At 39.6% G+C, this 24,031-nt stretch overlaps 1 protein-coding gene across 1 annotated transcript; it reads left to right on the top strand.

The window, feature by feature from the left end:
• Nucleotides 1–1,007: 1,007 nt before the first annotated feature.
• Nucleotides 1,008–18,277, top strand: LOC138284938 (translin). The gene is made up of 6 exons (XM_069224282.1): nucleotides 1,008–1,213; nucleotides 3,207–3,300; nucleotides 4,012–4,108; nucleotides 6,858–6,973; nucleotides 12,458–12,537; nucleotides 16,435–18,277. The coding sequence occupies exons 1-6, from the start codon at nucleotides 1,148–1,150 to the stop codon at nucleotides 16,672–16,674; spliced, it is 693 nt and encodes a 230-aa protein (XP_069080383.1). The 5' UTR covers nucleotides 1,008–1,147; the 3' UTR covers nucleotides 16,675–18,277.
• The last annotated feature ends 5,754 nt before the right edge of the window (nucleotides 18,278–24,031 follow it).

Genomic DNA, 24,031 nt, shown 5'->3' with positions numbered 1-24,031 from the left:
GGAGCGCTTTGCGCTCGCCCATAATAATGAAGCATTTCATACAAGCACAACAAAGAATGACTATCAGTAATGAGCGTATTTAAAAGCCCACAGAGATTACAACAGGCCAGAGCGCTTGCGCACTGGACACTAAAGAGAACCCGGGACCTTAGTCTGGAGAAGAGGAGTAACCACTATGAGCTTGTCGGCGTATTTATTATTTATAGCGCTGGGCACCCCCAGTTGCCCCTGCGCCGCCCTTCTTCCCGGATGTAACAAAGTGTTACCGCCCTCTTTGAATATACATTGTTGGATTTCAGTGTTCAGTGGTGCACCATACCAGTACGGGATTTAACTTTTTGCATTTAACAATCACATATATCATTTAATAAAGAGATTTTTTTTTCTTTTAAATGAAGATAGTGACAAGCGTACACCCGATGTAATGTGTAAATTGACAAACGTATGTGCAGATCAAAACTAATTACGAACAGAACCAATCGCTGTCAAAGGACAGCAAAGATTTAACCAGACATGTACTGTTCCCCCAAAAGAGCGGCTCATGAGGGCTCTAACATGGCCGAAGTGTTCTCGCACACCCGTGATCAGCGCGGCGAAGTCTCTCATAGACAAAGGTCCTTTCGATGCTACGTACTATGAGGCAGTCTCCTTTGCAAACTAAACGACCATTTGATAATTCTTGAATCGGTAACCCCGTTAAAAGCAACTAAATTGAAGACAGAATTAAACATTCGACTGTATATTTTAAACTTCGTACGTATGTAATTACTTATACAGCTTTAATTCACAAATAATACTCGCAATAGCGCCATATAAGACAAACACGTATATTCTAAACAATTATCACGTAGCATATGATTGTAAAGATATTTTAGTGCATTGAATACATGTCTTCGTTATTTCATTTTGTGTCGTGGATTTGCTTGACTTGTACAGGTGCCTGCGCCATATCAAGATGGCGACGTTGTTGTCAAGGTTTGTCTATTATTACCCATGAGCCTTTGCGACACGCAGAGTGCTTGGAGGCTTGTAGCTGCTGCAGGAGAGGCTGTGGTGTCTGAACCTCATGTGATAGAATTTAGCTGAGGCATATTAGAGTGATTGCCATTGCTACTCTCTTCTCCATTCTGTGGCCCCGGCTGTCGCCATGTCTGTCAGTGAGATGTTCGTCGCCCTTCATGGTTACCTCACCGTGGACCAGGACGTACGAGAGGTGAGCACAGGCTCTGGCTTCATTACCTTTACAAGCTTTATGTACGGGTGCTAGCTTAACTATTACTTGCAGCAGATAGCATGACTACTATCATATTCCTCTTTCTTAAAACAGCAGCTCCGACGAAGAAATTAATGTTGAAAATTAGCATGTTATCTGCACACTACTTTACCAGTCCTGGGATTTATTTAGCAGTTGGAGCATTACATTTGTTCCCTATGTTCACATCAAATGAACGTATTCATTAAAGTACAGTTCCTGATGAAAACAGCACGTTTCGCTTCTAGGGTTTCAAACCAGTGTTTCTGGTTAGTTGGAAATTTAAAAGGCACAGCAGCAAACATCAACGTCTACTTTTATATGTAGAAGTATTCCATATTTCCAGTCCTCAATACTAATGCTGGTAGTCTCCCATAAACAATGAATTATATGACAAAGTCCTTCTGGGTTACGTGAAGTAAAAAAGAAACCTGGAGGATTATTATTTCCTAATATACAACAAAATGTAAATATCTGCATATGAACTGTGCACATTCAGCAGTTAGGAAAGCAACATGAAACACATTTTTTTGTAGTTTTAAAGTACGATGGAAACAAAGATTCTAATAGGATTAGAACAAATCAGACACTTTACTTGGGGATGCACGCTTAATAAATATTCACTGAAACCTGAATTCCACACATTATCATTTGTGTGCAGTATAGATTTATCTAATCTTATCTAGTTTTACAAATTTAATGCCCATTTCAATGAAAATGTACTATCAGCACATAACAGTACACTGCCACTTATTGCTTTATTACTTTAAATATCCTCGTATCCATTAAAGATATGTGGATTGCGAAAGCTTGTCATAGTAAAAAGTGGGTCGTGATTCTAAAGAGTTTGGAAAACATTACCCTGAAAATATCAACTCTAGTGTATTATGTGATTGAACAGTTGCATTAAATGCAACAAGGTTCAGCATGTTTATTGGTGTTTGTTATCAAGATCACGCACTGAGCACCCCAGGGATCCCCAAAGTATGGATGGCACCACTCTCTAAAAAGCTGATGCTGCCAATGCTAGACTGAACAGTATGTGTTTGAATTTGCTTTTATCACACCAATGGGGCGTGCAGTGAGTTCTTGGGAATCCGGGTGCAGGCGGATTTAGCAGTATGCTGATTTTCAGTCTAATGTTGCGGACATTTTGGCTCCTGCCACCTTTGTATCCATCTTGGTGGTTGACAAGTTCCCATTCCCAAATAACAATCGCTTTGTTGAGAGCTCTAAGGTCCACATAAAAAACATTTTACCATCTGATTTTCTTGCATCCACAATTGGTGTCAACCATTATGCTGTTTCAACAGGCTCTATTGCTCAAGTTGCTGAATTTTTCCAACTCCTTTCTCACTTTATCATGTATGCTCACCATATAGTTCAACTTGCTTGAAGCAGTACATTCTAGAACCTGGTGGCACCAGGGTTCCACTGACCAAGTCAGCAGTGGCAGATACCACAAAAGGTCATCCTGTTGGGCAGATTTCCTGCTGTGACAGATTCTGAAGCTATTCAAGTGAAATAATTGTACCTACAGTGATAATTATTTACACGTTGGTTATCTTGATGACTAGGCATCGATTCAGCCATTGTGACTCCAGGCTATTTATGAAATAAAAACAGAAAAGTATAGTGAACTAGTTAAAACACATTGAAAATATATTGCCCAGTGCACATTCAAACATTCTAAAAGGATTCCATCTCAAAAGAATGGAGATCCTTAAACATAATATAGTTGAAATGTACACAAGTTTACACAGCAGTAGCCAACAGCAGCTGTTCCACCTTAAACACATCATGAAGCATACACCTACACCTGTGAAACCCCCAATGTGAATTTGCCTTTCCCAACTTTTTCATTCTTATCTCTGTGTGACATTTGTAAAATATGTCAGTTACTGCAAGCGTTTGCCATTTTGCTCATTCAATGCAACTATTCTCTTTTTTGCAGGAAATAAGAAAAGTAGTCCAGAGTTTGGAGCAAACGGCCAGAGAGATTTTGACACTATTGCAAGGGGTTCATCAGGGTGCTGGATTTAAAGACAGTAAGTTTGTAACCTGAATAATGGAGCTCTTTCAGTACCGAAAGTAATTAATTCAGATCTGTTCTAAATATCTCATGCATTATTCATTGGGCCAGGGACTATTATGTCTATTTCTAGGAATAAAGGAATAGCTGCTAATATCTGGTTTCTGCTTGCTGTGATATTTTCACATCACATTTTCTCCCTTTCCCACATGTCTATTGGTTGTATTGTAATTGGGACTTAAATAAAAACTCATAAAAAGCTTTACTAATATTGCTCAGTTTTTTCCCCAATCTGCTTCATATGTGGCAGGCCAATTCTCAAAGCTCTGATTTTGAAATGCAGGTATCTATTCCAAACCAAGCAACACTCCAAGTGGATTCCCAAAATATCCCAAGGCATAATGTGGACATCCAAGACAGTCCTAAATTTGTAGACGTACACTTGGAAAATACTTAATGCTGGCTTTCCAGCTAATGGACTTACTACTCATGGAATTGAGCCTCCCAGTGGTGGAAAAAACACTCCATCTGTAATATCCTCATAAAATGTAATATTATAAATATTTTATGTCCTATAAAACGGGTTAGCACCATCAAATATCTTTACACTGTAGTCTGTATGGTGTTTCGACACAAATGGTTGGAAAAGGCCTTGTTTCTATACAATGATCTGAACAAATTGGAACTCTTTGTTCATGCTTGTGTTTATCACCTTTCTATCATGAAGTACCCACCAAGTGTTTGAAAGCCCGAGAACATTTCAGCACAGTGAAGACACAGCTGGCTGCTCTGAAGACGAAGTTCCCAGCTGACCAGTATTATAGGTAAGTGAGAACAGAAAAAGCCATTTACAGTGCAGCTGTGTTTTGGGATGAACAAGACCGAAGTACGTTTTAAACAAACAAAAAAAAAATCCTGTGGAATTTAACATTTGGGATTTCCAAGTACAAGCACCCTTTCTGTGGTTATCCATTGAACACTAAATTGTATATCTCTGAACAGCATACTTGATAGAGGAATAACTGAGAGATCAAGGATCCCTCACTGTCGATGACATTACCAAAGTGTTAGAAACTTTGAACATTATTGTGAGGTACTTCAAAATAATGGATAGAGCTTAAGACAACAATGGGTCCGTGTGCCCTGGTTAATCTGTCCATATGTTTTTGTCTTCTAAACCTTCGGTTTCCTTAATTTTTTTCCCCACCACCCAATGGAGAATGGAGCAGAGCTGTTTCTGTGCTTGAATTATGTTTCTTGTGTGTTCATGACTGCTGGAGTTTTTGGTCTTTGTGCAATAAATATTTGTCATTTTCTATGTTTCTGCATATGGTCCCTTATGTGGAGAAAGAAACATAAGAGGTAAATGGTTTGAGAGGCAGAGAAAACCACTCCTGACTCTCAAATGCATGCTTTTGTTTAGGGAATTGATGTCTTGTCTACTTTAGCCCTCTAAACGTCAGTCTAGGTCTCAGTTTAGGTGTAGGAAAATGTTCCCTCGTATACTCCCCAAATGTAAAGCCAAAGGCTTCTGTTCTTCAACAGACTCAATTTGCTGCATCAGAGACTATGCCTAGGGAAGAAACAACATGCAGAATTTAACCTACGCGTTAACCATATGAGGTTCCTATCCTGAATGTTGTTTTTAAAAAACGAATGACCTATAACTGCCAAAATTGCATATATTGCCTTCAATTTAATCCATTTTTTAATAGAAAATGAAATTAGAGAAGGTGACCTCACTCATGTTCTTTTCCACATAGCCTTAAAATTCACCTTCCCTGGACATAACCTCCACACTGACTCTAAACTTAACTAGTAACTTCCCCCTTTCACAAATCGTATCCTTCACATTATGCTATTACTATTCCCCTTTAACTCTCAACCTAATCTATACCTATACCTAATCCTAACCCTTGCCTCTTCCATGACCCATTACCAAGCTTTACACAAATAATTGAACTATCCCAAATATCCCTCTCCTGTTACATACATTCAAAGTTTTTGTCTTCCGGTGTTCTTTCGGGTTCTTTTTTTTTTTTTTTTTTTTTCACCCAAGGCTTTAGTACACTGATATTTTTGTCACAGTATAATAACCTGACACCTGCTTAGGAAAGTGATACTTGTCATAGAGTGAATGCTGTTTAAAGCTTGTGAGTGCATACATGCATGAGCAGATATGCCCCTGCTATGCCTCTGTTGATTCTGAGATATAGTCGGTGCATAGGGAAGCCAATTCTAAATGCTTGTGCTAGAGAGTGGTCACTACAGGTTCCCCAGTTAAGTGATGGCTTCTCTGAATCCTGGGACATTTGGTATCAAAGATCTACGAATAATAAGCCCTCACAGAACCCAGTGATTCATTTATGAACCAAAGCACACAGAGGGCACCTTAGAGGTGCCGCCATAAAACCTGCCAGCTACTAGTGTGCTGACTGAATGGTCCTGACGAGTTCTACCACCATACACGCATTTCTGGCCCCCACAAGGTGAGAGCCAGTGCTCTTAAGGGCCTGAAACAAAGGCCTGCTCTGGGCAGAGGTGTGACTGAAGCTCCCCGCCCTGTAATGTTCATCCTGCCTGGGAGAAACAAAGGCCTTGCTGCCTTTGTAATGCAGCCCAGATCTCTCCAGATGGTGGAGATGACCAAAACCCCCTGTCCTGACCCCACTTTTGGCAGCAGCACAGGTGGGAAAATTAGTTAAATTAGGAGGAGTGCCCACTTCATGCCAGTCCCATGCCTAAGGTGGAAGAACTGAAGTGGACATTACTTTTTAAATTCACCCATCTTGTTTGGAAGGAATTAGACCACTAAGGTTAGGGTTATGCCCACTTTCCAGCAGAAGTGGTCATAAGGAGGATGTAGTCCCCCTAAAGGTGGTCAGTCCATTAGCTACCATCTGGCACTCCCTGTAATGTCCCTAAATTGAGTATTTAGAGGTCACCCTAGAACTTAGATTCCTGACGACATAAGAAGAGCTCTACACTACAGACTCGCACCAGCAGAGAAGAATGCAGACATCAGCTAACCCTCGCTAGATCCCCACGAGGTAAAAAATGAGAGGCTGACTGGGGAGGAAGACATTTCTCCCATACCACATGCAAATGGTGGAATGCACTACCTGACCATCACAGGACCCAGAAACATCTCTTAAAATTCAGAAAACAACTAAAAACCTCACTTTTTCCCCTCCCTGCTAATTTAACGTTTAGTTGCCTTTTTCTCCTTAGGACCCTATTTTTAAAGAGAACAAATACCAATTAAAGTCTTGGGGCTGGTGCCCAAACTATTAACATAACATCAGATGTGCTGGTATGCAAGAAAACCTTTGAAAGGAAAAGACAGCCATGCTCTGTCCACATGGTCAACCATGTATTTAACAGCGCCTTTGTCAGTGCTTGGGTTGCTCATAACAAGTACGGCAAAGGCTGTTCAATTTAAACCTGTTTTATAGTTACTGTAATTACAAGAATATTTTCATTTGTCCTGTATGTTAAGGCAAAGTGAAAACCAAAGCAATAGCCTTCCCTCTGTTTTTAATGATTAATCTACAATGCCTATATTACATGCAGGTTTCATGAACACTGGAGGTTCGTCTTGCAGCGCTTGGTTTTCCTGGCAGCATTTCTCGTCTACCTAGAGACGGAAGAACTTGTAACTCGAGAAGCTGTAGCAGACATTCTTGGCAGTAAGTTTTGGAGTATGCCTTTCTATAGAAGTGCTATGTAGCTTTCTGTTACAAAGATAGTATTGTTACATTGTTGAAGTGATAGTGGGGAGGGTCTGCATCATTCGGAGAAAGTCAAATCATCCATAAGTAAATTATGCAAATCTGGTGGTGTTCGTGTGTTTTTCTATGATGCACATTTGACATGTGCTCACCACCAGGCTAACAAACTCATCATTTTGCTTTCAATAACTGTACTTAGTTTTTGAAGAAATTGTTCTAGCCCCTTTTTTGCAGTTCAGGTTTTGATAAATCATTGTTTAAACTTTGTATTTTTATGTATATGAAAACAAATTAATTTTCCTTAGCTAGATTAGGTTAGGGGAAATAAAAAATTCCCATCTTTAATGGCAGTACTAGATACAGTCTTGACGCGTTCATAGCTTTTTTTAAATTTGAAAACTTTTTTTATAAATATGCTCAGTCATGGCTACATAATGGTTGACAAGCCTGGGGGGCACAGGTTTTAAATACACCTTTGCTATGTTTTTGTTGCATTATCTAGGCAATTTACCACATTTATTCTTTCGACCTTCCACCCGAGTACACCACAAGCAGCACCAGGGGAGGTGGAATAGCAGCAGTTACCAGCCCCATCAGAATTATGAGATCTGTGGGAAAACCACAATTCTCTTTATTTCAATCTGAAGATTGTACCCACTGAAAATAGCCGAAATTTCTGTGTGAAACACTAGGGAACATGTGGAATTACCAGGGGAGGTCGACCCACAATCACTCAAAAATGGCTCATTTGTTAATGGTCTGTTGAGATGGAGTTTTTTATGGCCGAGATTTTCCCCACCCACAGTGTTATTGGTACACCAAGTATTGTTAACTCATTGTTTGGCCTGGTAAATGAGTCGGATTTTCCCCACTCATTATGAAGGGGTTCTATGGGGCAATCCTGCTCAGAAAGTGTTTCTACATTTTCAAAGGGTCTTTTTGTCTGAATATTTCAAGTGTGGTCTCCCACGACATGGCCTGGTTCGGATAACAGAGTGCTACTCTGTACTCTCAATGCTTTGCAGTCAGCCATTACCCGCCGCTGGAGATCCCCAGTCCACCTCTTTCGTACCTTTTGATAGTACATCTTCTATTCTCTGGATTAATACCACTGGTCCCTATAGACCCTGGCGTTGGGTGCCTTGCATGCAACCAACTTCAAGCATGGCAGCTATGGAGTAGTTGCTGGTGGTGACCTGCTGTAATTTACGTCTTCATCTTGTGATATAAAGTAAGCTGGAATATATAATGATCTGTAGTTGCTTTGCTGTGTTTTATATTCTCTATCCCTATATCTCTTTTGCTTACATCATAAAAGGTAATGTCTATTTCATTCTGATGTTTTTCACTCTTATAGTAGTCTCTAGGCTATTTCCTATGTATGCTACTCTGTCTTGCCATGGTCATATAGTGTACTGTGGGCTCTAGGCGAGTGATGGACTAATTGACTCAAATGATAACTCAGTGCTACGTTTACCATGTATTGGAATATTCTGAGGTTTGTGTCTTGCCTAGGAAGAAATTACAGTAGTCTAGATATGCTTGCCGTTGTATGTCCATGCTTGGCATGGTTGTAAGGCATGTGGGTTATTAATCAGTGAGCCAGTTACCTTGTGTTAAAGGTTTCCTAACGTGGACTCTACCTCATCTATGAACGATTAGTCATCTGGCTAAATTGCTCATGGAACCTGGATTATGAAGATCATGCTTCTGTGTAAATGTTTGTCATGTGCATCTTTGTCGTATGCATCAGTGGTAAATATGTGTAATGTGAGTATGTCAAAAAGTGCTGTACGGTGCGCTGTGTACAGGTGGACCAAGTACATTTCCTCTTCCTTGACCTCTCCCAAATACTATCTTTTAAAAAACATCTTATTCATCCTTAACTGGATCCCACTGACTACAATAGCCTGTGTATACTGTACTACGCGTTTGAGGTGCTCACACGTTTTACAGAAAACATTTTTACATTGTTTGGAGTTGGATCTAAGCAATGTCAAAGAACGTGGATCCACACGAGCGAAGAAATTGAGCTTCAGGAATATATTTTTTCCACTGTACATTTTTAAAAGTAGAAGCCTGTGAAGAGGGATTGTAGGTTTTGTTGTTTGTATACAACTTGTTCAGATTATAGTGTTATCACATAAAAAAAGTTTTTGCATTATGCAGCCAGCGGCAAAAATTAATAACGAGCTGGAACACATGAGACTCTTTAGTTCACCTCAGCCAGCTGTGCCAGCATTTAGGAGGGCTTGTGCACAGGGGCTCACTTTTAAGTCACTGTGCATATTTCCAGTATGCACAATTTGCCAGACACATTTTACCATAATGGAACAGCTGCATTACTAATAATGGACAAATGTGATAACCACCATACATTTCACGTACGTTTATAATTGGTATGTGCACCACTGAATCTGCAACACCAGCCAATATCATCACCATATGCGTAGTAACGGTCCAAGTGCACATATCATTTACACTGCTGCTGGGCCCATGAGTGCTATACTTTTGCATATCTGTAGCCTTCACCACCTGTAAGAATTGAAGGCACAACTACTTGAATCAAGTAAGTTGAGTAGGGCAGTATGTACTGATTAACAGATACCACAGCACAACCACAAGAGAACTAAGTCTCTCCCTCGTCTCCACCATCAGGTGGACGTTCAACCTACTTACTCAGTACAGTTTTTGCAGCTTGGCACTCACAGCAATGAGGTTGCCTCAGCCAGGGTCACCTAGTCTCTAACATTCTTGAACTGGGGGCTTTGCTGACCACACTTCCCACAGCTACATTTGCCCGCTTCATGGCCTATCTGAACTCTTGAATGGGCTCCTGGGCAATGAGGAGGTGGTCGTGGTCATATAACCCCATCTGGACCCAGCAGTTACAGCCAGCAACCCAAGATCCTGTCATGTCAGGGCCCTGTCACAACTGGAGTGATTCAGGTTCATACCAGGGTGGAGGGGTCCTTTTTCCAGTGTCTACCTTTGAGCTGCTCTAATATCTCTCCTGTCAGATAGTCTTCTTTCCCGGTGGTGCCATCTGTTTCCCTTTCAGTGTTGCCATAGTTTAAGTCACCCATTCCCTATTATTCAGGACATGAGGGAGGCAGAGCACAAAGGTGAGCTAAGCATATAGCTTGGGGATGGAACATAGATCCCACCTTCCTCTATCTTCTTCTTTCCCTGTCACAAGCTAGGTGCACAGGAAAGCGAAGTTAAGGCAAGAGTAGGATGAAGATAGGAACGGTGAACCATGCACTGCATTGGGTGTAGGGGCGGTGGAGGAAAGGAATATGTAGTATCTGATGGACTGTAGAAAAGGGATGGTCGATGGAGACAAAAATATCAGAAATTGTCAGGCGAGTAATGTCGGACCTGATTGAGGTAGAGCTCTGTCTATTGAGAAGGTCAGGGATTGAAGGGTGGAGAGGAATTGGGAGAATGCAGAAAAGGAAAGGGTTTAGGAGAGAGAAGAGGAGCTCTAGTGAGGGAGGCACCCAGGAAAGGCAAATGTGCAGGTGGAGGAGAGAGAATCATTGTAAAAGCATTGGTAACCCAGGCACCCTCAGAAGGGTGGAGATAGACGTGAAGATGAGAGGGAGACCTTTGAGAACCAGTCAGACAAGAAAGGGGTGGGTAGTGGTACATTGCATGGGCAGAAGGAGAGGTAGACCCTAAATGGATAGAGGAGTGAAATAGAGCATTGGTGATAGTGGCATTTCTTAAAGTTGAAGAAGAAGAGAAATGCAACAGTGATAAATGGACTTGAAGAAAGTGACTACATGTCTATAGTGGAGAGTAAAGCACAGAAGCGGAGCTGGAGCCAAGAAGCACTGATGCGCTGTAACGCAGGAAGTAGAGTTGAGAAGTACGAGCTGCAGTGGTATGGGAGACATCTTGGAAGGGAATGTACACTGCGGAGCAGAAAGAAGCTGTGAGGCAGGCACCTAGGGAGAGGAGTCGCATTGAAGTAGAAAACAGACAGTACATAAGCAAAGGAGGACCCAGGGAAGGCCAGTGGTATTATAGAGAGGGGATGCTAGGGGTAGGGGTTTTATAGAGAGAGGGAGTGGGTGCCGCAGTCAGGTGGGAAGGGTTTTAATGGCTAGAGAGGGAGAGCAGATCGTTCCATGTCACTGTGACACTCAATTTCCAGTGTTTGTCTTTAATTGAAGAAATTGTTGAATTCTGAGAATTGGAGTCTTGGTTCACTTCTGCTGAAACAGTTGGATTTACACACCTGAAAACAAATGTCTGTCAAAGGAATCCCCAGGGATGAAAAGACTTTCCCGATGACACGGTGCCATCTGGTAACCCTGACATAGACGTTCCCCATGTTTAGCAAAAACAAGGTAAGATATCATTGTTCCTGAGAGGATTCACTAACAATATGCAAAGTTAAATTTGATCACCAGCAACAAAACTGTAAGTAATTAGTAGCACTGTGTAAAGGATAGAAAATAACCACCCAGTTGCGAGGACACTCCTCATGGGAACAACAGAGTGGATCCTCCTATCCTGTTGAAATGTTTCATTGCCGGTTGAGCAAATTTTAACCCTTTCCTTACAAGGCCTTAACAAGTTCCATGGTTTTTAGTGTGAAAAATTAAAGTCTGTCGTCTCATATTTTTTTTGCCTTTTGTTGTATAATTCAAGTCTTGTAAAAGCTGCGTCATTGATGCTCCAAAACTGGTGGACAGATTTAAGGTCTGCCAATAACTAAATGCATCGCTAGAACTTATAAAGTCAAAGATATTCAACTTGTTCTTACAGCATCTTGTCATTAGTAGGCCTTCTGTGAGTGTAGCATGAGGAGCAGCGATGAGAAGCCTGGCACAAAGCAACTATTGTATTTTTGGTTGCTCCCATGTGGTGTTGCTTCGCCACTGGGGGGACCCCGTAATTTACAACATTGACAAACACAGTGGTACCAAGTACTTGCAGTGATGTTGCTAGTGATCAAGTCAAATTTTTCACTTCATTAGTGGATCAACTGTGGAACTAGAATACGTCTTGCCCTGAGACCTATGTGCATTAATAGTAATAATGTAAATCGTCAGTAAAGTAATTGTATCTTTTGTACATTATCATTCTTAATTGCCACCTTTACCTATCTGCGTAGCTTTACTGCTCACTGAAATTGATATTCTTGTCTGTCTCTCAACAGTAACCTGTTTTAGGGGCTTCTTTACTAGTACTCCTTTACTGTTACCAGGATTGTAGCACTGTAACCTTGGCCAGTCTATTGCCTTCGTTTATGCTGCTTGCATTTTAATTGGGGTTTCATATTGTTTTTCTTGCTACCATCCAAAAGATAATTTTTCTAACACGTTCTATTCAGCACACTATAAAACATGTGTTGATGCCATGTTTTGTGGGCATAGCGTCTGTAGATGTTAAATACTGATTGCGTTGTATGTTCTTTGCTTATTCCAGTTGAGTGTGACCGGGATAAAGGATTTCACCTTGACATCGAAGATTACCTTTCTGGCGTTCTGACACTTGCAAGTGAACTGGTATGAACAAATGCATATGTAATAGCCTTGTCCCCTGTTCTGTAATTTTGATATTCAGTAAGGAGTGTTCTGCAACCAAAGAGGAAGGTTATAAAATCAAAACTAAAACAGAATTTTACTTGTTCTGTTAACTACCGTGTTTGAAATGATAGAAAATCCCATTTCAAAAAGCTGTTTTGCTATTTAATTCTGTGCTTCGAATCATAACTTCTTTATAATATATATTTGTTCATCACATTCACATTATGAACAAGGTGGGTGGCTAAGAACCCTACACATTTGATAAATATACATTCTGAAATTTGTTGGTGAAAACTTAAGTTGTGAATACGTTTGAATGTGTTGTTGCTTGGATGCCACTACTAATCATACATAAAAACCTTGTTGCTGCTCCGGAGGACCTTTCTATATTAGGTAGCAAAGAGAATAGCTTTCTCTGTACCATATTAGTCTTCTAGCACAAGAGTGACAGTCTTTGCCAGACATGGTGGTGGACTTGCTGAATAGGACACCTTACCAGTTGGTCATTTTTATATAGGTTATCAAAGTGGACTATCTGTGTCACATAGTTTGTACATTAAAGTAGGACGTCCAATCATTTCTTCTTAGCTGCACCTTGTGATCGTATTGGTTGCCGGGAATCCTGAGCAATTTAATCTGCCAAATCTGTACAATGGAGCAACTAGAGTGATTTCAGGTTTTTCTCAGACTTCCAGTCTGAGTTTCAAAACAGTTTCTCTCTCAAACTGTAGTAGTTAATCGAGGTTTGGGGATTTATTCTTGTGCTCGTAAAGGAAACTGACACCACCAAACCCCACAACATCGGACAATTCATTGACAAAGTACATAATGTAGATCCAAGAAAGTGACTTGAAAAAGTTACTAGGACTTGTTGCGCAGCATGAAAAATAAATCTTTAAACTCTAGGTGTTCCATTTTTTTTTTTTAAACTGCTTTTCCTCATCTTGTAAATTTGCACGTTTATTGTGCATTTGAGCTTGAGTACCAGATGCTTGCAAGTGAATTATGTAAATTCAAAGAAATACCTTGCAGAGACGCTACCAAGGGAAAAAGTGTTTCAGTGAGCATTATTTTAGATGGATAAAAACAAAATGACCCCCACAATGTCACTGTGGAGAAACACATTCAGAGAAAAGCACCAGAGCAAAACATATTTTAGATTCATGCCACCATATTTTCAAAAACATCTTCTGTAATTAACTAAAAAAGGCCGATAAAAAGATTGAAAGGGTTTGACAACCACTGCTTTATAACAGACTGGTGCTTCCACATCCCGGTCATGCAGTAAGGTGTCCAGCGGGGCACAAGTTTGTAGCAAGAAAGAGAACTGAAACATTCTTATCCATTTTAGAATTGTCTGTGAAAGTGCCCCGTTACTTACCGGTAATTTCCATTACTCCAAGTCCAGTTCTTTCTGTCATAGTCCTGATTGTTTTTTTTTGTTTTTTATCTTGGTACTACAGGATGTGGTCGTGATTAGTTCTGGCCTTAACGCATCAGGGTAACTGACAGAATTTCGGGGAATCTTTTTTGACTTAGCTAGGTAATTTGTTTCTGTAGAGCAGGAGAACTGCTCATTGTGTAACTAGTGGGACATGAAGACGGGCGAGGAGGTAATGTTAGTATCATTGCAACATTTGAAATACAGCTCTATGAGAATATAAATGTTACTTATTTGGAAGATATATGCTAGCTACACCTCTGCCGTTTGTCCCTTATACACATTGAAAAGCATTATTTAGCAAGACGTTACCAACATTTGATAGTGCTCTATTACACCACAACAGTTAACATTTTTATGGTATTTGATATTTTCCAGAGTGAGTATGGTAAAATAATATGCCATTTTATGGTGCCCTGTTAGAACTCTTTCGGGGGTCTTAGGTGTGTCAGCTGAGGTCATTTACCACATGGGTCCATATTGCCCCAAATTGAAAACCAAGCACATGCTTTCAGCACTTGACTGCCAAGGTACCAGCAGCAAATCAGTCTAACGCTGCATCAGGTAAGTTACAGGGGTTGGAAACTCACTCAGTAACACGCATAATGATGATAAATAAATTATAGTCCAGTTAGTGCTTTACCTTTAAAAAAAGGAAAAGTACTTTAATCAACACATAGTTAACACTACAGTCAAAATTCATAAATCTGTACAGAATATTCAGTTGACAAAACAGACCATCACATAGTGGATAGGTCCTTGGTGGAAGTAACATATTAAAAACCCCTCCTAATAGGAGCCTTGCAGATAATCACAGTGCAGATCACCTACCTTGAGGATTCACAACAGAGGGGATCGAACTGTAATCTGTTTCTCATATCTGTGAGGTACAGTGCAACATTTTGCATGCTTATCAGCCCTAGCATTTACAATTAGCATTATTCCTAACTATGTGGATTGTGAGGAGTTCCTATTACTGCAATACACTCTCTTAGATTGCATTGACAAAGTCTGCAGGCCTAATTAACACAAGGACTGCTGAAGGAGTGATTTGTCAGGAATAACACAGCTAAAAGATTGGATAGGATAGGTTCACCACCATTGTTGATATGAAATATATTAATTTCATTCATAAACCAACAATAACATTAGGCTTACTTCCAATTTAAAAACAAACTAATGTATTTATTGGACAAAAAAGCAAATTACTGTACCGGTGTGAACTTGGCACCAGCCAGCTGCAATATAGGTCGCTTAGGTATACCTCAGTCCACTTTGAGCGAAGTTGCTTAAATAAATGTGGTATTGCTGAATTGTCCTCAAGCTAGTAAGGATCACAGAGTCCTTTTCCTTAGATAAGTTTAAAAGTCCACTCCACATGACTTGCAGTGGTCAGTGAAGCTTTGACCACTACAAGTTATTTGAAATGGACTTCAATCCAGTCACCTGAGACTTTATTAGGTTGCCCCACCGTACGTAACGGACTTTCTTGGTGATCACAATCAACACAAAAGGCTTTCTGTCTTTTGTCAATGCATTCAATTTGAACACAATTAAAATATAAAACTAAGGCTTTTTAAAATGACTTAAAGCAACATTTGTTAGACTTAATGCATTAAAATGTTAACAAAGCAGTAACCTAAGCAACAAATAAAACCCTTCTGACTTATTATTTTATTGACTCTGGTAGGAAGAGGTCCAGATCTATGCCCATTCTCTTGAAAGGGCATCTGTCGTCTTACTTTGCAGGTTCCTGTGAAAGTATGTCTGAAAAGCTCCAGCGGTTTGCATCGCTGCCTAGCAGGGTCTTTCCATTCTTTATCATGTGCACCATCCACATACAGGAGAGCCAAAATGATTTCCTGTCCCTTACAGTAGAGCACACAGACCCCACACTAGCCCTAATCCACAGATGCAACATTAATTTTGCACATACACAGCACTTGTATTGAGGGTGTAACTCACACTTACCCTAGATATCCACAGGCAACTAACCGTGTATTAAAAGAATGATGCTATAGGTTGCAGTTCTTAGTTTATTTTCAACAGTTTACAGTGAGTAAGACTCACACCACAGCAGACAAGACCAAATTAACCCTGACCTTTATGTAAAATAGGTTAAGGGTGCTTCATGAAAAAGATAGGGCTAGAGTAAATTTAGAAAATGTCAGATGAAAGATGTTTTTTTTGTGAAAAGAATTGTTGTAAAAGTTTTTACTTAGCAACCCTTCTAAGTTCATTAAACATTTAGTTGCAGTTTCTCCATAAAGTTGTCCTTTTTTAGTAAAATAATATTTGCCGTCAAGAGGATCGATTGATCTGCCTACAATTGTAAGCTACTATAAACTATGTATTCACTGTTTACGTTAATTTCATGTGAGGATTGTCCTAATTTAAAACTCTTGTTTCTTTTCACTTTTTATTTGGTTGCGCAGTCCAGGCTGGCTGTGAACAGTGTTACTGCCGGGGACTATTCTCGACCCCTTCGCATTTCTAGTTTCATTAATGAGCTGGATGCCGGATTCCGCCTTCTTAACCTAAAAAATGATTCACTGAGGAAGCGATATGATGGACTCAAGTATGATGTGAAGAAAATTGAGGAGGTGGTATATGACCTATCCATCCGAGGACTCAACAAGGAAGAGACCGCAGAAGTGGTTGCAACAGAGAAATAGAGCATGCTTGCGTCTGTCCTTAATTGGCTCAGAGGTTTACGACCGGGGTAGATGTCAGCAAGGATACGTCCAGCTTCTTTCCTTTCTTTTTTGGAATACCAAAAAAAATGTAAAAGTTTTTTTTATTTGTTACAAATGCATACAACAGATGAAAGTGGTCTGATCCGGGTTTTGTAGCACAGTTGTGTGAAGTTAAACTGCATTGTTTGTTTTTGTCCTCACTTCACTCTAAAAGTTACTTTTCCTAATTTTGACTGTAATCCTATTTAAAAGTCACATTGTGTGACGTCAAATCTCCTCCCACTGTAAATTACAGTTCCTTCCTGCTCCATGAGCGGACTACTCTGAAAGAAACCCCAGATGTATCCCTAATGTTCATGAGAGAATTTGTGAAGCCGACCTCCCAAAGAGCAGGTTATCAACAAATAACACCACCCTTTTTCTTTCGATAGGAATTTGGGCCAGAGAAAGACTTGAAAGAAATACCTTTTTTGCTATAGAAATCATTTAACTTTAGGCACTTGGATTTGTTGTGCAGGCAACAGGTTTGCCATAGATTTCTAATGTGTGTGCCATGACCTACAACGATTATTGCCTATTTAAGATGATTGCGTGCCTAAGTTGTATGAGAAAGCTTTTGCTTCTTTTTTTACAACCTCATAGAGCACATTTCAGTCTGTAAGATTAAAGAATACTTCATGAATAACTTAAAGCATTTAAAATTCGAACTAATTGGCCGGGATTAAATACACAGCTTCTCACAGTTCTTTTACACCTCGATAAGGGTCTGTGTAAGGTTTCAGTACCATAGAAATGGTATTCTTTTCAAAATAAACCCACTGTTTTTATGCCTCAAAAGTCAGGGACGTGGGAAGAGGGCTGGGATACATTTTCTGCCCCAATCCTACCTTTCTGCATGACATCGTTAAAGATCGAATTTCATTCTTTTACAGTTTATCCAAGTTTCAAGGTATTTAAAAGACAACGCCAGGATATATTTTGATTTTCATGGAACCTGCTGTGTCAGGCTTTCATAGCATGTCTCCCTCAATTAAAAATAAACTTTCATTTTGCTAAATGGAAGGAGAGCAGAATTAGCAAATATGCGTTTCACGAAAATACATTTCGGCACTCCTTTTTGTTGTATCACCTAACCAGTTAGAAGTCTTGTGCTTAGAGTCAACTTAATACCTGTTGTGTGACTAGCATATTTTGATCTGGGTAATTAAGCAAGAGAAGTGAAACATGCTTTCTAATGGTACATTCCAATAAACACACAGATAAAGGCAGGCTTGTTTCCTCTTTTCTGCTCCACAATGTCCATTTAGTAGGTTTGATGTGCTTAACTCAATACATAGACTAACTTTGATCTGTTACATGGTGTATACCCAATTCAAAATTTGTAAAAGTACTGTTGGTTTTCTTCCCCCTTTGAGGAAGTCATTTACCAAAATTGAAATTGGGTTTAGTATTGTATAATGTTGAAGAAAAGAAGCATGCATGTACATCAGCAGCAACTCATTGTTAACTCGTGGTTAGCCATTCAGCTAGGCTAGATTTACTGGCTATAATGTAGGCAATAAAATCCTTTATACGCTTTGAATTGGTACCTTGTTTTTTATCTGAATTTTAAGGTTTTTTTTGGGGGGGGGGAGGGGAGAAATGGTATAATGCACCAGTCACCTTCATCTCTGTGCTCATGTAGACTTGCTAGATAGTTGAGTACTTTTAAATAAAACATATTCCACCTAACCAACTACCCATCTCGTTTTTTAAAAGAACACATTTTACATTTCCTGCTTAAACTGTCTTGCATCTGTAATTCCTGTCCGATTTCTTCCTCCTCTCCCCTCAATGTCAAATTTTATGGACCCATAATGATACAAACCATTCAGAAATAAACACTGTCAGTTTGCTCAGCTTACAATCACCCTTGACCCTTTCCCCAGAAAAATCCATGGCATGTTACCTGCATGGATTGGTTTGAAGTTGCAAGATACCTCTCTCCCCATACACTGCAGATCACTACGTTTGGAAGGGCTTTAATCTACAAACCACATTACTCGCACTTGTTCTGACCAGTGAAGGTTATTGATCTAACCTCCAAAGAGACCCTCTGTTTAAAAATGGGTAGCCTTCTCCTTCTGAAACAAAATGCTAAGAGGTCAGGAATAAAGTGACTATAAAACATCGTACCATAACGTGTGGCTGCTGAGCTGTTTGTCTGATTGAATGCCTAAACCATAATTATATCGGATATTTATTCTCTTGATGAAAGTGGTGGAACTGTACCCAGGGGACCCACAACAGGAGGGGTTGCCTAATGGTGCTAGGAACTCCGGATGATGGTGATGCGTACTTGCTTACTTCTGTTTCTAGGTTTTGACCCTGATAGATGGGTACGTTTAACAAATACTAAAAGCAGTGACTGTATAGGCATTTTTACATCACAGTTTGTTAAAAAAAAAAAAAAATATATATATATATATATATATATATATATATATATTGTCTTGCTTTATCTTCCACTTTAGCAGAGCAACGACTATCATATGCCTCTGAAACCACCACAGACAATGTGGACAAAAAGTGGCTTATTTAAAAATGCCAAACTCGATGTATTGATTCATTAAACAATTGTCTATTTTATCAAATTTAGGGATATGATGTTGAAATTAAATAATGGCTGGCATAACGCCTGATTACCCCACTTTTAAAGGGTTGACCCTAATGCACGGTTATAGTAACGTGCATTTTAATTTACTAGATGGTGTAAACAACATGACAATAAAGGGTGTCACATAATACATTTGGAGAAAACAGTTCAAACGTGCACAGTTTCAGCTCTTCCAAGTTATTGCTGGTGAGAGCTTAATATGTCCTATAAAAGGATACAAACTGATATTCTATATATCTTAAAAATGTATCTAATGACTTACTTTACTTTGACAAAAAACAGTAACTAGCACTTTTAGAAACTTAAAGTGGTTCTAAGAAGTGGACAATAATAAGGCCCTTTGTTTTTGGAGCAGTAATATGGACATTTAACGTAATTTTAGCCTAACAGGTTGATTGAAAAATAGTGATGCACTCAATATGTTGAATTTTAAACCTCAAATCTCGCATTCTAGCTGCTCAAATGACTTCCGGTTATATCTGCAGGCACCCTGCCCGAAAATAGTATCGGATATCTGCAGTATAATCTAGCTGTCCGAAATACCATTCAAAACATTGAGTGAACATGGAGAAACCATTTTGATTAACATCGTTAACCCTACATCCTCTGAATGACTGTAAAATGTTTTCTTCTCATGGATGAATGCTCTGGTCCTTTGTTTTGGGAACTTCTAGCAATCACAGGAATTTTAATCGGATTACTCCACACTGATCTCATTCCTGGTTGCTCCACACTGATCTCATTCCTGGAAATAGCTTTCACGGGTCAAATGGTGATGGTAACCAAAATGAGTTTTCCATGAAAAGTTTTTGCAATGAAGAAAAATATATTTTTGTTCTATATCCTAAGTACTACTTTCAACAGCATGAAAACGCCCTTGAAAGTTTGCAATTTGAGTACAAACCCGAGTGGGATAATTGTTTTAAGCAGCATTCCATGCAGGAGCTACCAGTCCTTCAGAGGAAGTTTTGCTTTTTTTTTGTCTTCAGCCCTTGTTGAAGTCCGTTATGGGATGGTTCTCTAGTGTGCAAGAGCTTTGTCTCTCTTCATTCCACTTTGTGGATTCCCTCACCTTTTACATAGTGACCTACTATCCGATATGGTTTAGCACTGAAACACATGCCTCGTTCATATTGGGTGCTGAAACTATTTGAAAATAAATAGTAATATAATTATGCTACTGGATTCTACCTCTATTAGCCCTCCTATAACATGGAGGTTGACTTTCACAGTGTAACTTTGACAAAACTTTCTTTAGTTTCCTTTTCACCTGTACTCAGCATATTTCAAAGATTTCTAACCTCAAAAAAACCTGCTTTTTTAATTGAAGTACATATAAATACCTATTTTGTTTACCCTGTCACCAGTTTCATAACGGCAGATTCTGATAGCTTGGTATCTAAACATGTGGTGAAGTTTTACATATGTAATGACAGATCGTAAGTAAAAACACACAATGTATTCTAATGATGATGTGCGATTGTTTTATTGAATTTATCTTCGTTTATATTTTGATGTACCTCACAGTTGTCCCCTCTCTCCCAGAATGCAATAATTTAGGCCGTTCTTTTCATTCAAAGATTAGATATTCCACATTCTGGGTTGTCCGTTGCGTTACTCAATGCTTCAGGCATTTTGAAGGCAACTGAAGACCCAGGTCGCATACCAGATCTCTCCATTCTCTCAGGGGACTCAGTAACTAGTCTCCTCGTTAGATCGAAAACAACTCAGTTTGTTGGAAATGTGATCCATAAAAAACTAATTTATGCTGATCCACATAATCACTATGCAAGGCTACTTTGTAAAAATACCAGCTGCTTCACACTTACCGGATCATTTCTTGATGCCCAGCACACCATCTGTCACATAGCATTTTAGGAAAATGCTACCTGACTACGACAGGTCTCACAGTAAGGCCAGTATGTTTAAAGCAAAACTAGGGGAATTATGTTTGCATCCTAATAACAAAATATAAATGAATTGAGAATAGCTGCACTCACTAACCACCTATAATGTGATCATTTTTAACCTGTTTATTATATACCAAATTCAACACGCTCATGAATGCACCACCTATGTGGAACCAGCTGACCGCATCCGGGCTTTAGAATTCTGTTTGGTCATCGCTGTGCAACACACGGTTGTTCATCACACCCATCCATTCCGTCATATGAAACACATTTTCCAAATAAACAGGGTACATCTTTGTGATTCCTTTTTTAATGGCTCATGGTGCCTAGTAAATGAATAAAGCCCGTCCTGTGGGTTTCCTTTGAAAGGTTTGACAGTGGCCAAACCAGTGTCATGTACATATTCTGTTGTGACTGTAAACAGGGTGTACCCTATTGCCCTGTATTTAATGATAGTTGCCTGTGCCCATTGAACCTTGTTGGTAGTATAGGATGAGGTACTGGTTCACAGTTTTAACTTACGTAAACAGGTAATTGGGTGCAAAGACGTAGCCCCATTCTTTAGATGTAAGCAGATCTTTACAGATATTTATGAACGCAATTACTGTAGAACACCATTGATGAGAGCCTAATTAAAAGACCTTGTGCAGTTCGATGTGAGGAGACTGCTTTTCTCAGGTCCTCAAGTCGGTGGTCACATTTCAAAGAAATCAGATGATTTGGGAAACATCTGATCTACCCCCTATGTCCACACTGGGTTTCTTCAAAAGAAGTGCAGTGATTGTATGCATGAGCTTCACGTGCTGGGGGGGTAGTTAGATCACCCTTTTAGCACAGAAGTAGTGACCGTTCTGCTGATGAGATGTACAAGTGTGAGTAGGCCTTGAATATTACTTTGGTATTGCACTTGACAGTAAAAGTGCAATAAAAAAAATCATAGATCTTCATATCTAAAGGCCAGATGTGCAAAACATTTTTGCGGATGCAAACCCTGCAATTTACAGAGCTACAGGCTTTGCAACTGTAAAGCCTTATTTTGAAATGTACAAAACCCCTTTTACTAGTTGGAAAAATCTTTCTGACATATAGAAAGATATTTGCGACCCACTACATGTTGCCAATAGGAGGTAAACTAAAGGAACGCAAACCTTTTTGGGAGTTGGAATGGAATGTATTTGTGCTTTCCAACTGCAGTTTCAAACTATTGTTCAGATACTTCAAAGGGACGGAGGGGGGTATCTGATTCGGAGATGGGAAGCTATCCTCACAACACAGCTTCCTCTTTGGGAATCTTGTTGGGCTGCCTCAGTGATAACAGACACATCATCACCTCCAATTCAGATCAGTAGCAGACCTGTGGAGGGGGTGCTGTTTTGACCAGTTCCATTTTGTTAATGTAAACAAGTTTGGGGGCCTGCTGCTTATGAATGTGATTTTCCTTCAGAGTCAGGTGGCAAGACAGCACTCTTCTATATAAGGTTTTATATTTGTTGACTCCGAAATGGATCTATCCCAATTAATATGTGATCACCAGGAAGCCAATTTCCACTCCAGAGTCGAGCTGTCTGGGATCTGAAAGTTCTCTAGATTCTGAGGAGCTACGTGGGGGAGATTTCCGCATCTGTTAATTTAAGTCTGGAATCGATTTTTCTTTGCAGCCCTAAAATATGTTCCTTTCATAACTGGGGTTAAAAACATGTCGTTCTTGGAGTAAATTCGTTTTATTTTTCTTCATCTTCTCCCATTGCTTGGCTCAGTCATGTGCTCTTCCTTAGGATTTTCGAGAACTATTTGGAACTTCTTAAACATGAGAAAAATGCCTTGTTAGAGTGAACCTTTTTCAAATGTCTGCAGGGCTTGGTTCACCCTTCTCTTAATTTCTTCTAGAATGTTAGCGAGTGCCACAATAGTAGGAAGGCAATTTAACAACAGAAAACAGCAAATCCTTTTTTATTCAGTAAATTTCAAATTTTACTGTGGTGAGGACAACCCTAAAGGGGGGATGTCTTGCAGATTGAGAATAAGATTAGGCAAATATAAATATTACTGTTCCATAGGTGTAGTCTGACCTGATGTGTCCTTGTTACTAAGAAAAATTACAATTAAACTTTTGATCACCTATGTCAACATGACTATAGCCATTTTGCCCATCTTGTTATGTTGCCGGAGTATAGTTTGTCACGACACAGCCTTGCCAACAAACACTCACACCAAACGTTTATTTATGGCTCTGTCCTCCCCAATAGGTGAGCTGGGGGCTTATGTATAAGACTGCTTGGAATGTATAAAGAGGCAGAGGAAGGAAACTGACTCCCGCACTACTAGGGACAACTGCTGGTCCCACTTTTGATGCAGAACTTTAACCCAATGGAGGTGGTTTAGTACTGCCACTCTCCATTCTTAATGACTACAAAATACTAATTAAAGCTCTGGTGAACCTCCTGTTCCAGTAGTTGCAACTACTGGTACAACCAGAGGAGTGTGGATTTGTACCAACTAGAAGTACTGCGTAGAACATTAGAACACTTTCTCAAGTAGCTCCAAGATGGACAATGGCTTCTTGATGGCCATGTCAATCAATGTGCAGAAATCTTTTGATTCTGTGAATTGGGAGTATCTATTTGTGGTTTTGCAAAGGATGGGGCTTAGTCCTCTAATAATTAAATTAATCTGATTGCCAAACAGGGAACCACTTGCCAGAGTTATAACTAGTAGACCTTTCTCCTCAATTACAAAACACAGCTCCTCTTGTTTTTTAGGGTCGAGCTTG

The sequence above is a fragment of the Pleurodeles waltl genome, chromosome 3_1, assembly GCF_031143425.1.
Source record: "Pleurodeles waltl isolate 20211129_DDA chromosome 3_1, aPleWal1.hap1.20221129, whole genome shotgun sequence".
In the NCBI taxonomy this organism is placed as follows: Eukaryota; Metazoa; Chordata; class Amphibia; order Caudata; family Salamandridae; genus Pleurodeles; species Pleurodeles waltl.
Note: the sequence above shows the minus strand (reverse complement) of the source record. Positions and strands in the feature narration are given on the sequence as shown.

Coding starts and splice junctions, on each gene's coding strand:
- LOC138284938 (XM_069224282.1), top strand. CDS start 1,148: ATGTCTGTCAGTGAGATGTTCGTCGCCCTTCATGGTTACCTCACCGTG. Junction 1,214..3,206: donor TGGACCAGGACGTACGAGAG/GTGAGCACAGGC, acceptor TCTTTTTTGCAG/GAAATAAGAAAAGTAGTCCA. Junction 6,974..12,457: donor TGTAGCAGACATTCTTGGCA/GTAAGTTTTGGA, acceptor TGCTTATTCCAG/TTGAGTGTGACCGGGATAAA.